This window comes from Lynx rufus, unplaced genomic scaffold (genome assembly GCF_022079265.1).
Source record: "Lynx rufus isolate CCGP_SWC_20201006 ecotype Redwood Valley unplaced genomic scaffold, mLynRuf1.p SCAF_24, whole genome shotgun sequence".
NCBI classification, from domain to species: Eukaryota; Metazoa; Chordata; class Mammalia; order Carnivora; family Felidae; genus Lynx; species Lynx rufus.
This window is the reverse complement of record NW_025814839.1, coordinates 5055095-5070609: the sequence shown is the minus strand read 5'-3', so window position 1 is coordinate 5070609 and position 15515 is coordinate 5055095. Positions and strand designations below refer to the sequence as shown.

Below are 15515 nucleotides of genomic sequence, written 5' to 3'. Positions count from 1 at the left end.
CTCTAAACGACTGCCACCATTTATGGAGCGTGTGCTCTGTTCCAGGCACTACGATAATCCTGTGCCTCCTAACTAAACACTCACCAAGAATTATGCGCTGATGTTGTCCCCATTTTACAGAGGAGGAAACTGAGGCGCAGAGAGGCTAACGTGGTGTACCTAAGGTCACACAGAGGGTAAGTGGTAGAGCTGGAATTTGAACCCAGGTATCTCTGACTCTGGGTCCCCAGTTGTTAACCACGGTGCTATTCTACCACGTCACCAAGGTAGTTGAGGCAATATGACAGGACATGGAGGACGAAGCAGGGGACCCATCTATCCTGTTCTAGAATGTTCCAGAATGTTCATGCTGCAATCTGCTCGGGCCACAGAGACCTCCTTAACTTCACCCTCAGAGGCAGCCCACCTGATACATTTGAACATGGCTGGCACCCCTGGCCACAGCTGATTGGATGAGAGCCCCTGACAAAAGCCAGCCAATCAGAGTGCCTTCCCTGGGAATTTGGACCCTCGGCTCCAAGATTCTAAATTCTCCATCATCTTGGCCACAGGGGATATCTACAGAAATTTGGGGCAATATGGTCTGCCACGTTCACTCACTTACTCAGCAAATATTTTACTGCACACCTACTATGAGCCAGGCTCTGAGAATTCACTAGTGAACAAAACAGGCAAACATCTCTACCTATAGGATTCTCACAATCTAACAGGGGAGAGATGTACAAGAGTCAAAATAAATATATAACATATAAAATATGTTACCTGATTGTAAGCACTATGCCAGAAAATGGCTGAGAGGAGTTTTGCTGGTAAGTGTCTACTCTTAAAACCCATATCCCTCACTTCCAAAAGGCTGAGGCCCATTGTTGGGGGAAGTGAACACACACCTAGGCACACACACACACACTCACAGACCTCCTGCCTGGACGACTTCCCACCCTTGATAGGTCTTTTATAAAGCAAAATTAAGGGGAGCCTGGCTGGCTCAGTCGATTAAGCATTCGACTCCCGGTTTTGGCTCAGGTCATGATCTCACGGTTCCGTGGGTTCAAGCCCCGCATCGGACTCTGCACGGATAGTGCAGAACCTGCTTGGGATTTTCCTTCTCCCTCTCTCTCTCTCTGCCCCTCCCCACCCCCCCACTCTCTCTCAAAATAAATAAACTTAAAAAAAATAATAGAAAGCAAAATTAAGAATTCGATCCTATAAGCAGGCCCCTTGAGATCTCTCCCTTCGGCAGCCTCCGGGGTACACAGACGGAGGGCGACCCATGAGGCAGACCCAGGAAGTACGTGGCAGGCGCCTGTCATTTGTCAGCAGTGCTCCCCATCCACCCTGAGTAAAATCGTCTGCAGAGACTCAAACCAAAGGTGCCAACTTCCAGTCTCCATCCAAGAACCTCTTTAACCCTTAGCTGAGTGTGTGGGTAGGGACATAAACGGCACCTCGGTGCCTGCGTCCGTTGTAAGCAATTGGCAAGGGCCGCCCCTGGCAGAAGGGGGACTGGGAAGGGGGCTGGGAAGGAGCAAGTCCATTTGAGACCCTGGTCCTGGAGGACCCTCCAGCGGCCCGGCATCCCGACAGCCGGTCTTCCACCTGTACCGAGAGCCCCCAAACACACATACTGTCCTAGGTCCCTGCCTGCCTCCTACCTCCCCGACCCCATGGTCACCCCCGCTTTCTCCACTCCTCCCTTCGCAAGACCACCCACACACTGTTCCCTCACTCTCCAGCACTGGCCTTGCTCACTGATTTTGTCACTCTCTGACGCACCTGTTACACAGCCTCCTTCTAGCCCTTGCTCCTCCTCCCCATACATTTTTAAACTATCTGCTCTCCAAACTCCACCTTTCCCTTCTTCTTACCACTTATGAAACACTGAGTGTCACCAGGGTCTGGGCCAAGGAGCTTACATGCATCATCTCATCTGCTGCTTGCAACAGTCCTGTGGGATAAGTACTGTCGCGCCCCCCACTCGACAAGTGAGCAAACGGAGGCTCAGAGAGGTGAGGCATCATGCCCGGGACCCACAGCGGGCAAGCAGGGAACTGGGACAAAACCCTGGGGTTCTTCAAGTCCAGACCCGTCAGGTTAACCTCTGCTGCCTCCCTCTCGTGCTGTCTCCTTCTTTCAAGCTCCATTTCTGCAATTCTCTTTTCTAAGTTCATTTCAAATGCGCTATTTGGCATACCGTCCCTAGACAGACACTCTTCTCCTTAGCTCTCCCTCGGCTGTATATTCTGGTCAATGGTGTCTCCAGAGCATATTTCTACGAAGCTGAAATTGGCCAAGACGCCCTGCGCTCACAATCACTGGCCCCCAGGCTCCAGTGACAATCTCCTACCATCCTACCAGAGCTCCCCCTCTGTATGGCACCCCTAGCCTCCAAGTCCCCTCCCTAGCGAGCCCCCAGCCCATTCTCTCTCCTCCTCCCTGAGCTCTCCCACCTAATGCCACAAGGATACCAGTTCTGCAGGGTCAGCGGTCTGGCAGGTCACGGACGGCAAACCCTCAGGGAAGCCCCGCCACCCCAGCACACCCCTGGGTGGCACAGCCTGCCGGCCCTCGGGCCCCGGGGGCTCTCCGGACAGACGGCAGGTGTCAGGCCTCACCCAATTCGCTCCTGCTCCATCTCTTCCATTTTCTCGGCTCGAGCGATCACTCTGTTGATGATTTCCTTCTCCTCATCTGTCAGCTCTTCCTGCTTCCTCTGTCTGTCGGGCGGACCGCTGGGATGGACGGGCCAGCCTGCCTGGAGCCTGAAAGGTAACATGGGAAGGCGTGAGGCTGTGCAGCAGGAAGCAGACTGTGGTTAGGCTCTGGTCCCTGGTGTCTTCAGTTCAAATTCCTGCTGGGAAACTCTCCAGCTAGGAGATGAGCCTCAGTTTGCTCATCTGTACAATGGGACACGTTCCTCCCTCATAGGGTTCTCACAGGTTTCTGTCTACCGAGTGCTTAGCACACGGTAGGCATATTCTGCGAGCAGCATTTGTAGGAAGTTCAGGAGAACCCAGAGAGTAAGGGTGTCCTCGGGAGAAGAACCCAGAACAGTAGACTCCGCAGCCGGAGGAGAAACCATTCTGGGAGGAGGGGGTCCGAGGCTGACCCAGCTCCTGCCTGCACATATGTTCTGTTTGTGCAGCAGATTATTTCCTTTATAAGTTGGAAAGAATTGCCAACAGGGTTTACAAAAAGCTCGTAATTTCACAAAAACATCCAGATTTCCAGCCTCAGAAGCTCCCGTAGCGTTTTGCCTTCCATCTTATGCTTTTTTTGGCTTTTCTTTCTTCCTTCCTTCCTTCCTTCCTTCCTTCCTTCCTTCCTCCCTCCCTCCCTCCCTCCTTTCCTTCCTTCCTTCCTCCCTCCCTCCCTCCTTTCCTTCCTTCCTTCCTTCCTTCCTCCCTTCCTCCCTCCCTCCCTCCCTCCTTTCCTTCCTTCCTTCCTCCCTCCCTCCTTCCTTCCTTCCTTCCTTCCTCCCTCCCTTCCTCCCTCCCTCCTTTCCTTCCTTCCTCCATTCCTCCCTCCCTCCTTTCCTTCCTTCCTTCCTCCCTCCCTCCCTCCCTCCTTCCTTCCTTCCTCCCTTCCTCCCTCCCTCCCTCCTTTCCTTCCTCCCTCCCTCCCTCCCTCCTTTCCTTCCTTCCTTCCTCCCTTCCTCCCTCCCTCCCTCCCTCCCTCCTTTCCTTCCTTCCTTCCTTCCTCCCTCCCTCCCTCCTTTCCTTCCTTCCTCCCTCCCTCCCTCCCTCCTTTCCTTCCTTCCTTCCTTCCTTCCTCCCTCCCTCCCTCCTTTCTTTCCTTCCTTCCTTCCTCCCTCCCTCCCTCCCTCCTTTCCTTCCTTCCTCCCTCCCTCCCTCCTTTCCTTCCTTCCTTCCTTCCTCCCTCCCTCCCTCCTTTCCTTCCTTCCTTCCTCCCTCCCTCCCTCCTTTTTTTCCTTCCTTCCTTCCTTCCTTCCTTCCTTCCTTCCTTCCTTCCTCCCTTCCTCCCTCCCTCCCTCCCTCCTTTCCTTCCTTCCTTCCTTCCTTCCTTCCTTCCTCCCTCCCTCCCTCCTTTCCTTCCTTCCTTCCTTCCTTCCTTCCTTCCTTCCTTCCTCCCTCCCTCCCTCCCTCCTTTCTTTCCTTCCTTCCTTCCTTCCTTCCTTCCTTCCTTCCTTCCTTCCTTCCAAAGTCAGCACTGACACAGCACCTCCCGGGTGCCCACATGATCCCGCTGCCTCCTCATGCCGTCTGCTGTTATTGTCTGCTTACTGGTGAGGAGACCCCAATACGGAGCAGTGAGACCACCTGCCCAAAGTCACATGGCTGGGAGGTGGCAGAGGTGGAATCCAGAGCTGGGCAGGCTGCACACTTAACCTCCACGACACAGAGGGAATGGAAGGCCAGCCCCACAGCCCTGGTGACGGTGCGGAGGGTCAAAGGGGGCCGGGTGGAGAGCTAGTGCTGTTGTCATTATCTCTGCTAATAAGATGGTCCACGCCCCACGGCGCTGAGGTGCCCCCCCTGAGTGGAAAGCAAGGTTAAATACTGCTGGAAATCCTTGTCCCTGCTAGGGAAAAAAAATCGGTAGAGTAGGAATCCTCCGGCCCCAGCACCCCATTAGCTGTCTGCTTCTATTATTTCCACTGCTCTAATCACATCAGCAGGCATGAAATTGCCTTTTGACGCTCAAAGTTGCAAATTAAAAGCCCCATCTCCTTCCCTCCCCTGGCTTCTCTTCCATTCTCCCACCCTTAGCTGGTCTGGTCTGAAGAGCGGAGAAGGAAGAGTCTGGAAGCGAAGAGAAGCAGATGTCTTGGGCAAGCCTGACGTTGAGAAAGGGAAGGGAGGAGCGTGGCCTGGGGAAATGCTGATGGAAACGTACCTTGCCTTGCAGCAGGGGCCTCTGGGGATGAACACCTGATCAACGCACTTGGCCCACTCTGCTCAAAGCCCTCCAATGGCTTTGCACTGGTTTAGAATAACACCCATGACTACATACAGGCAGTGGGCGAACACCATCGGGAATATAAGTGCCAATGACCTGTACACTTTAAAATGGTTCATGTTACATTATCGTGTGAACTTTACCTAAATAAAATAGGACCTGCTCTTTTGGCCCACGTACAAAATCCCACCCGGTCTGTCCTTAACCTGTGTCTCCATCCTCGTGGCCTCCAGCTCTCCCTTATCCCTACAGTCAGCTGCACTGGCCTCCCTGCTCAGTCCCAAACTCCGAAACCTTGTTTCTGCCTCAGGGCCTTTGCACTTGCTGTGTCTCCCGCCAGGAACACTCATTATTCAGGCCTCAGCTCAGATACCAGCTGCTCAGAGAGGCCTTCCTTGATCCCCCATTGCCCAGATTTATTTTCTTCATGGCACCTATCACTAATTCAAACTATCTTTCTAAAAAAATTTTGTTACCTGTTTACTGCATCTCTCTACACGCAACGCCCCCTACCCCTGCACCAGAATGTTGGTTTCAGGAGGGCAGGGGCCTTGTCTGGGTCTGGGTCACTACTGTGTCAATCGTATTTAGAATAGTGTGTGAGAGTGAGCACAGAAAGTTATTGAATTAAGACACAGTCCCTTGTGGCCCAAAGGGATGTTAAACGTCTAATCCTAAGGGTGACCTAAGCAGTGGAACTTGGTTAGTCTAAAGGACCAAGGACAGCTCCCTGGGGAAGTGACAGCCATGTTAAGACCCAGACAGAGATCTGCTGTGATACAAGCAAAGCTTACATTTGGGACTGTTTGTTCGCACAGGCACCTTCCCAGACCCCAGGAGGGGCATTAGCAATGGTCCTGTGAGCTGAAAAATTTGTAAAAGCAAGGTAAAGAGGGTCCCCCAAATTATGTAAGCTTCAGGCCCCAGAGCAGCACTAGGGCCCCTGCGGAGACCGCAAGGGTAAGGTGAAATCCAGGAGGGGACAGCAGAGAAAGAGACCGGGCCTGGCGAAGGGAGTAAACGGTCTTTGCAAAGGCTTGGAGTTGAGAGAGCGGGCAGAGTGCTGGAGGAGGTGAAGATCAACGTGGCAGCCAGCCTGCAGGGTGGTCCCCTAGGACCCCTGCCTCCTGGTATTCACGCTGACTCCCAGCCGGTCCCGTGTGACCAAGAAATACAGTGGGAGTGGCAGTGCGTGACTTCCAAGGCTGGGTCGCAAAAGCCATCGCAGCCTCTGCCTTGTGGCCTTGGATCGTTTGCCCTGGGGGAAGCCAGACGCCACGTCATGAGGACATGCTAACATCCCTGTGGAAAAGCCCCATGTGCAGGGGAAGGGAGGCCCCCAGCCACAGCCAGTGCCATCTTGCCTGCTCCGCGGTCCTCCAGCCCCCAGCAAGCCCTGGGAGGACACCAATTGCACGAGTAACCCTGTGGGGGAAGCACCCGCCACCCTCAAATTCCCACCAACAGAAACCGGGAGACGTGATAAAGGTTTCATTGTTTGCAGCCACTAAGGTTGAGGCGATTTGTCCTGCAGGTACTGGAAAAACTCGGCTGGAGGGTAGAGACAGAGCGGCAAAAAGCCCCATCTACAGGGTCTGTATACACTTTCTACATTCTCTATTGCTGCATCACGAGTTATTACCGATTTAGGGGCTTAAAACAGCACACATTTGTGATCTCACAGTGTCTGTGTCCATCCAGGCCCGGCTAAGCCGGCTCCTCCACTTGGCATCTCATGAGGACGCAGTCAGGTGTTGGCTGCGCTGTGTTCTCATCTGGACGCTTGACCGGGGAGGGGGCAAAAATCAGCTTCCAGGCAAATTTGGGTTGCTGGAAGGATTCATTTCCTTGCAGCTGCGTAACTGAGGGCCTGGCTTTTTGTTAGCAGTTGGCAAGAGGCTACCCCTGGGGTCCTGGGGGCAATCCGCAATTCCTAACCAAGTGGGCTTCTCCAACTTCATCCTGGGAGCTGCTTGCTTCATCAAGTACGCCAGGGGGACCTGGCTCCTGTCAGCTGAGAAAGAGTCTTATACAACATAATGTAATCACGAGAGTGACGTCCCGTCCCTTTGCTGTATCCTATAGGTTAGAAACAGGTCCTGGGTCCCACCCACCCTCACCTTGAGGGGACCTTGATTACACAAAGGCATGAACACCAGAACACTGTCTGTCTGCCACGGCCTCCCTAGCAGGGGTCTTTCCAGCCTTGCTTGAATGCTCCCCACAACGGAGACCTCACTTTCTCAGGGAGCCTGTGATGTTGAATTGGAAAGATCTTCCTTACAGTGTGCTAATATCCCTGAGCCTGACGTTTCTTCGATTATTTTTAAAGGACGCCAGCATAATGAAGATCACCCACCCTTCCCAAAAGAGCCTGCGTCATAACCTAATTCAGCCACCCCTCCGCCAGGTCCCTCTGGCTTTCCCTAGAAATGGACGTCCCAACTGGCCCTATTCTTCCCTCCTTTGTCCTCACTTTTCTTCCTTCTACCTCTTCTGATCCCTCTCCCTTTATGTCCTGCCTTTACAAAGCAGCCTAGTGACCAAAAACAGAGCACGGGTGAGACGCTGGGCCATGTTCCCAGTGGAGACCCCTTCAAGGACGTGTTCCTGGAGCTCACCAGCTGGTCGTGGGCAGGGTCAGTCACGGGCCAGACACAAAACCAATGCCTCTCACCCCATCACACAACTCACCGGGGTCCGTGTGTGCAGGAAATGGGTGCTGCTGAACACGTGTGGCTCCAGAAACATAAGCAGGGACGGGGGTCCCTGAGAGGGCCCGCCTGACATAATTGCCTCCATCTGCAGACAGGCAGAAGGCGTGCCAGGGGTTGCCAGCACCTCTCCAACCCCTCCCCCATTCTCGGCTCCAAAACACGCAGTTGACAAACAGCTCATCCAGTGTTTGAAAATGTCACCGACTGGTCTCAGTGGGGACTCACAAGCCTCCTGTGGATTTTCGTGTTTTAATTCCAAAAGCAAACAGAGAGAAGCGAGATAGTGTTTCAGACCAGAGGCTCTGCTCTCAAGAGAGAGACTGGGCCTGTCTGGGCCTCCCCGTGATATGCTGGGGAGCACTGTCAGCACGGAACCCTCGAGAATGCTCCTAAGACAGGACAGTGGCTCCTTTGCCGAGGCCCTCTGAGCCCAGGATCCCAGCTCTGCAGCCTTAAGACCAGGGTCCAGTGTGGGGAACTCATCAAAGGCCAACGTACTCAAGTTACTCACAGCATTGCATCCAAGCCAGAAAACACCCGGAGGGCCTACTGCACGGCAACGTGAGCCCTCCCTGACCTGGCGGAGTTCAAGATTGTAATCCTGGGTCTGCCGCGTGTAAGCAGCGGGCTCTGCTCCGCTCTAAGTATCAGTTTCTGGATCTGTTAAATGGGAATGGTTTCATTTCTGTTTCCTGCTGGGGCCCTCGGAGGCTGCATGTAGAGAGACCCCTGGCTTGCCGGCTGAGACAGGTAAGGGCGAATTGCCTAGCCTGTCTCCACTCTTATCCACACACTTAAGACAAACGTCAAAGGATGCCTGCCTCCTATTCCCTCGCCCGGCCACCAAACTGGGCTCAGCAGTTCCCTGGAGGGATCTCAAGGGCTGCAGGGGGGTGGGGGATAGAAGGACGGGATAGGTAGGCAACCAGGCCGCCCACCGTCCTCACTCAGCTGGGTTCTCAGCACTAGCAGAAGACGGATACCAGTACAGAAAACAAAGAGAAAAAAATGGAAAGAACGTAGCATTTAACAAAAGCATGAAATTTGGTTTACTGCATTGATGACCTCCATACTTCACCCTTCCAAGTATCCATGCTCTTTGCCGCGTGAATTTGAAATCGCTCTCACCCAAGGGTCGGTCTATTTCTCTACACGTGCATCCTTCCCAGACTTCTGACTTGCCCTGGCCAGTGAAATGCGGGGGAGCGATGTCGTGCCACCCCCGAGGCTGAGCCTGCAAAAGTCTTGCGTGTTTGTGCTCGCTCTCTCGCGCCCCTGCGGTGACCGGGACAACAAGCCCAGGACAGGGGGCTGGAGGATGAGACGCATGTGGAGCAGAGCTGAGCCGTTGCAGCCATGGCTCCTAGATCGGCCAGCCCCGCTGATGCATAAGCAAGCCCAGGCAAGCCCGGACCCCTGAGAGTAAGCGACTGGCGTTCCATGCCACTGAGGTTTAAGCTGGCTCGTCACGCAGCAAAAGCGAACTGATACAGTATCCACTGTGGCGACCACCCAGATAGGTGAAGCCCGTTAGGGTGTCTACGTTTATTTTACAGTTTGGTATTATTGGAAATGACCAGCGGCATCAACTTCCCTATAAGATGTTGAAGGCTTGTAGCCACTAAAGGTCTTTATCCAGCTCTCCTCTGATCTGCCTTACATATCCAGCTTCTGAATTAAATTCATTCAAAGCGTTTCGCTGTTGACAAAAAGTTTAAAGATCACCGCGGCTGGCCTGCAATTTGTCCAGATGCCTGACACGCAGGAGAGGGGAGGGAATTGCTGAGAAACATGCAGGAGGCAGAGACTCAAGAAACCGGCATCCGGATCGTGCTTCAGCTGCTACATGAGCCTACCTGCTCAGGGGTGTCTGGACAGGGACAGAAGGAGCCCTCCCGCCACAGCCGACACCCAGGGCCCCCAACACAGAGGAGATCCGTCCTGACTGCTGGTAGAAGCCCTTCACACATGTCGCTCTCTGAAATACTGCAAAATCCAGACTCCCACCTCCTTTTGGCCTCCCACCTTGATTCTTCATTTCATGCACACAATAGTCACATAATAAATACCCACCAGATGTCTCTATTAATAAATTATAATTCCCAAAAGGAGTAGGACGAGGCAAGTGCTGTCGGGGCACGAAGGCTCCGAAACATTAAATAGCAGCGGTGTGCAGAAAATTAATCCTTTTTCTTTCCTTTCTTACTTCTTCTCCACCCCCCTGTCCCCCAGGATGCCAACACAGGCAGGTGTCGGCAGGAAGTCTCTTTACAGCTCAGTGAATGAGGTTTTAATGAATCCTGGAGGAAAGGATGGGGAAGGAGGGGCAGCTACACCATGGAATGCCATGGAATGTTTTACATAGGCCTTGCTGGCCTAAAGGCGCTTCTGGATGAAATTGACCCCTACTAGACTAAAGGGGGTACAGAAAGGATGCTCGGGTTCCTCCTACCCCCTTTAGACTGCTAAGGGAATCTCAAGTTCCCGCTAATCTTTTAAGTCAGACTGAGTTCTACTCAGTTCTTCTAAATTTCCATGCCGCCTCTCACATTTGGACTTTGCACATGCTGTTCCTCTACCTGGAACTCCTCTGTCTCTTCTCCATCTTGCTCCTCCGTCACCCGGTCTCAGTCTCCACATCACCTCTTCCAGGAACTCCCCTATCAGGATCACCAAGTCTGGGTTATGTGCCTCTCCTTGCATTCCCAAGGCTCACTGTGATTCTGCTATGACAGTTCCTTGCACGCTTGGGTATTTGTTGCTGACTGGCTATTTATTTGTTTGTAGACCCCCCCGGATCCAAACTCATACTTTGGCTATGCCTGTATCCCTAGTACTAAGCACAGTGTTTGACATGTGGTGGGAACTTGGTGAGGATTTGTTAATGAAGGAAGGAAGAGAAGAAGGGAGCAAGGGAGAAGGGGAGGAAGGGAGGAGGGAAGGGGTGAAGGAACGAGGGAGAGAGAATGAACACATACCCTACCTTTCGACTTGCAGCACTCACAGGAGTACCCTCTGGAGCCATGAACCTCTCTTGTGATGTTCATATTTACGCTCTGACAACGTCTCAGCATCTCTCCCTACATGTCTGCATAATATACTCGTGATATTCATCAAAAGCAGATTTTGTCTGGCCAGAGTCTTATCAGCCAACATCAGACTGTAGGACATTCAAATGGTCTTTAGTGACCAGCTTGTTCAAAGTCCCCATTTGACAGATAGGGAGGGGGCGGGGGTCAGGGTCAGGAAAGCAGGAAAGAATTTCCCCAGGTCATCTAGTTAAGTGTTTATTAGTGTTAAGAAAACTTTTAAGGATTCTGGGTATGATGATATGGTCATTTAGGTCCAAAAAAGCTGTACAATGCATATACACCCCGCACATAAACACAGTGTATACACGAAGGTAAGGCAAGGTAAGGCAAGGTTGTAATTCACACATGCCTCTGATTTTGCTTGGTGCCTTACAGTTTACAAAGCTTTCCTGTACATCTCATTCGATCCTACCACCACACGAAGAGGAAGGGCGGGCAGGGTGATCATTCCTATTTCACAAAGGAGGGAGCCAGGATTCAAGGAAGTGAAGGGCATCACTCAAGGCCACCCTGAAACTGAGCACCAGACCAGGACTCAGACCCGGGTTTTCTGGTGCCAGACCTGATGCTCTGCTGCTGGTTCTGTAATTGCGTCCCCATCTCAGGGAGGGTAGCAACAGCCTTCCAGAGCTTCTCAACGTGCACACACAACCGAAGCCCAGTCTGCTTTGCGGCCTGACTGTTCGTTTATTGGACTCGGTGTTCAATCTGTCATGCATATTGAGGAAATGAATCCAATTTAAAACACGGACGTAAGCAGAGATAGGACCTCCGCGTCAAAGGTGCCTCACTGGGAACCCAGACTGACCTCCCATGAGGTGACAGAGACCACATGTGTGGCACGTAACTTCCCAAAGGCTCTGTTCTGTTCCTCGTCACCTTTTATTAGTGATAGCAGTTATGTGAGTGACCATTGTCTTTATCTGAGAACGTTGTTCCCAGGCAAAGGCTGCGGAAACGGGCACAGAGGGGTCAGTAAGCTGGCTGGAATCCCGCAGATCACTGAGAAGAATGACAGTGAGGGCTCTCCTAAGGAATGCTTTCTATCCTTTTACTAAGACAGTTTTTTGTAATTTCCTAATTTTTTTCTCCAGAAACTCGGATTTTTTTTTTTAAGACATGTAAAACTTGCTAGTTCCTTTTTTAACCAGCTCTCTTTGGGGGTCAGCTAATTTGAACAGAGAAGAGATAAAATTCAATCTGTGGAAAAATTAAAGTATCAAAATACTCACTGTTCTTTATCACTGAGGGAAGGCAAAGAAAGGAGAGAGAGAAAAAATGAATAAAGTTAAGGAAACAAATCTCATAAAATACCAACACTGGATGCAACCACTACAGAGTTGACTTTTTTAGATAAAGTGTCTTTTTAAATGTTTATTACTTTATTTCGAGAGAGAAAGAGTGTGTGTGTGAGCGGGAGAGTGGCAGAGAGATTCCCAAGCAGGCTCTGAGCTAGCCTGATGTGGGGCTCGAACTCACGACTGTGAGATCAGGCCCTGAGCTGTTACCAAGAGTCAGATGCTTAACTGACTGAACCATCCAGGAGCCCCAACAACAACCACAGAGTTTAAACTGCAATGACCTACTTCTGTTTGGTTTTGGTTTCCAAAACATTTTCCAAAAACACTTCTAGTCATTATTACCTTATTTCAGCGCATCTGAAAAAGGTTGCTGCAAAGAAGGGTTGTAAAATCCTTCGCTTTGATGAAAATGACTAATCAGTTCAGCTTATTAACTGAGCCGACCATTTATGTAATTGAACAATGGATTTTTGGTACTAAAGAGAAATCGCCTAATGACAGCATGGCCGACGTCATCCTGGGGGGCAGAGAGCGCATTGAGGTAGGGCAGTGAGCCCTGAACGCTCCGTGGGTCATTCGTTTGCCATGTTCCAGCTGGGGAAAGCCAGTTCTTCCGCTCTAGAAAGAAGACCAGCATCTCTATTTACTAGGCGAGCAATTGTAGGCATGTCATAGCCTCCCCTGGTGCCTCAGTTTCCACCTCTGATCTCTGGTACTCTATGCCTTGCAGACTTGAAAAGTACAGAGAAATAGGACTTTTGGACACCAGCATTTCTCCCCACGTGTAGAGAGCTGAACGTATCCAAGCAAGAAGCGGATGTGTTCCCATCTTTCAACCACAATCACAATTGTGCTTCAAACATTGTCATTAGGTTCAAGGAGGCTGAGAGAGGGAGGCATTTGAAAATCACAAAAGCGTTTGAAAATCACAAAAATAGTAAGTGTCTCTGGCTAGCCAGAAGTGAATCAAGACCGGATTTCTTAATTTCCCAGAGAAAGACCTTAGAAACATCTGCATTAGCTGCAGCAAACCAAGTAGCAAGTGTGATGTCTATGATTCACCCGTTAGTATTTATTTGAAAAATAATTTTAATATCTGAAGGAAACGTAGAAGCAATCAAGGCAGCCGGATGCATGCAGAATGCCAAGATGTTTCACAGAAGAGCCCAGGAGCACTTTAAGAAAACTGCATCCAGACGGTTGGAATAATTTTAATTTAATTGTAGGGCAAATTGTTTGGCTTCATATTGACTAAAAGTAAACTCTGATGGATGGTATTTTAATTAACTGACATTTCCTAAATAAAATAAATATTTTACCCTCATCCACCCTCCGGCAACTGTTTATCTCACAGAAACACAATTTTTTGGCCGATGGAATGTTCTCTGCAAAGTAACTTTGGCTCCAAGAGAACACCATAGGAAGGGCTTGGCAGAATAGACGTTTCCTTTGGAAAAGTTCCATAGTGTCGGCAAAACTGTAAAACTCACAGAACTCGAGGTTTTGGACAGAAGTAAGCAGACGGGGGCTTTTGCTTCAGAGAATATGGGTGGACTAAATACTCAGACCCTTCATCAATGCATAATTAGGTCCTAGAGAAATTAGAGCAGACTCCCCCCCCTTTTTTTTTTTTAATTTTTTTTCAACGTTTTTTTTATTTATTTTTGGGACAGAGAGAGACAGAGCATGAACGGGGGAGGGGCAGAGAGAGAGGGAGACACAGAATCGGAAACAGGCTCCAGGCTCTGAGCCATCAGCCCAGAGCCTGACGCGGGGCTCGAACTCCCGGACCGCGAGATCGTGACCTGGCTGAAGTCGGACGCTTAACCGACTGCGCCACCCAGGCGCCCCATCCCCCCTTTTTTTTAATGCAGTTCTGGGATTGCTATAAAGTTAGGGGAATTCTCCAACACCACTTCCCCTTGCAACACAAATAAACACAACAGACTTGGTCAAAATGAAAACTTAAACGCTTCTGTTATGAAAAAGAAAAGGCAAGTCAGAGCCAAGAGAAAATACTTGCAACAATGCGTATCCAAAAACAGGACTCTTATCTATAGCATATGGGAAAAAAAGCTTGTAAAATTTAGTAAGAAGGTAAATGCCCTGATTTTAAAATGGAAAAAAAGATTTGAACAGACACTTCAACAAAGAGGTTATGTGAAAGGCAAGCGTTACGTAAGAGGGGGTTCGGCATCATTAGTCGGTAGGGAAACGCAAGTGAAAAGCACAAGGAAATGCCACTGTGCACACACTAGAATGATTAACGTTGGAAAGACTGGCCACGTCAAGGGTCGTGAGGAGAAGGCACAGAAGCTAGAATTCTCATACACCTTCCGGTGGAAATGTAAAATGGTGCAGCCAACTTGGAAAACAGTCTGGCAGCTTTGTAAGAAGTTCGGCGCATACCTATCACGCAAGTACGGGAGCCTGCTCCTAGGTGATGACCCAAGCGAGAGGAAAGCATCTCTCTACGAGGCTTTATGTGTCCCAGCCCCAGACTGGAAACAGCCCAGAGTCCATCAGGAGACAAACGGATAAACAAATTGTGGTATCGCCACACAATGAGATAGAATTCAGTAATAAAAAGGAACAAGCTATTGACCCGCACAACAATATGGGTGTTTTGGAAGAAGACGAATGGATCATGAAAAAGAAGAGAGACATCTCCCAAAAAAGAGTTCACACTGTATGATTCCACTTGCGTGAAATTCTAGAAAACATAAACTAATGTTATAATTACAGAAAGGTTAGCAATTACCTGGAGATGTGGGGGTTGGGGTGGGGGGAGGAAGAGACACAAGGAAACACTGGGGAAGTAGGGATTTGTTCATTATCTTGACTACTGTGATACCTTCACATTCTTCCAATGGTCAAACTGGACTTCAAATGTGTACTGTTGAAGGTACATATTCATACTCTAGAAGGCAATTTTTTGAAAAAAAAAAGAGAAAGAAAACAAAGCAAACTGAATCTAGGACAGCGAGTTGTGAGCAGTAAGCCGATGCGAATACCAGCACTGTGTTCCAGAGTCTGACCTTACGCCCCTAACAGGCGGAGAAGCTCAATCTGAGACCCGGGAGGACGTTGAGCCAGGACCCTCCGAGGGAGCTAACGCCATCCTGGGGGAGTGACTCCCCTGAATCCTGGCAGAAGCAAGAATGTTAATCCTTCTGAAGAAAAATATCCCCGAAGTCGATCCCCAGGATTCTCACAGATTGAACTCACAGTGAAAAACTACCAAGCATTCAAAGAAGCCATTTTGAGTGAAAACCTACAGGAATGATAAACAACAGACTTAGGTGGTCAGGCACTACGGGCAGTGGTGTGCTGGTGAACCCTCCACAGACAATTTAACGGTGGAGAAAAAGCCCCACTGAATGCAAAATTGGGAAGAAATATGCGGAAGCATAGCATTAGACACACGGGTTTAATAGGGGCGCCTGGGTGGCTCATTCAGTTAAGCATCTGACTTTGGCTCAGGTCAT

The 15515-nt window shown here is 50.4% G+C and overlaps 1 protein-coding gene across 2 annotated transcripts in view; it reads right to left on the bottom strand.

Moving 5' to 3' along the window:
• The window catches only part of RPH3A (rabphilin 3A), a 66898-nt gene that overhangs the window by 50181 nt on the left and 1202 nt on the right, over window positions 1-15515 (bottom strand). The window contains exons 2-3 of one of the 2 annotated variants that reach the window (XM_047088437.1): window positions 11959-11970; window positions 2613-2759 (exon numbers count right to left, since the gene is read on the bottom strand). In XM_047088437.1, the coding sequence (XP_046944393.1) occupies window positions 2613-2759; window positions 11959-11970 (159 nt within the window). The remainder of the gene's footprint in view (window positions 1-2612; window positions 2760-11958; window positions 11971-15515) is intronic. The other variant, XM_047088438.1, reaches the window with a different exon arrangement.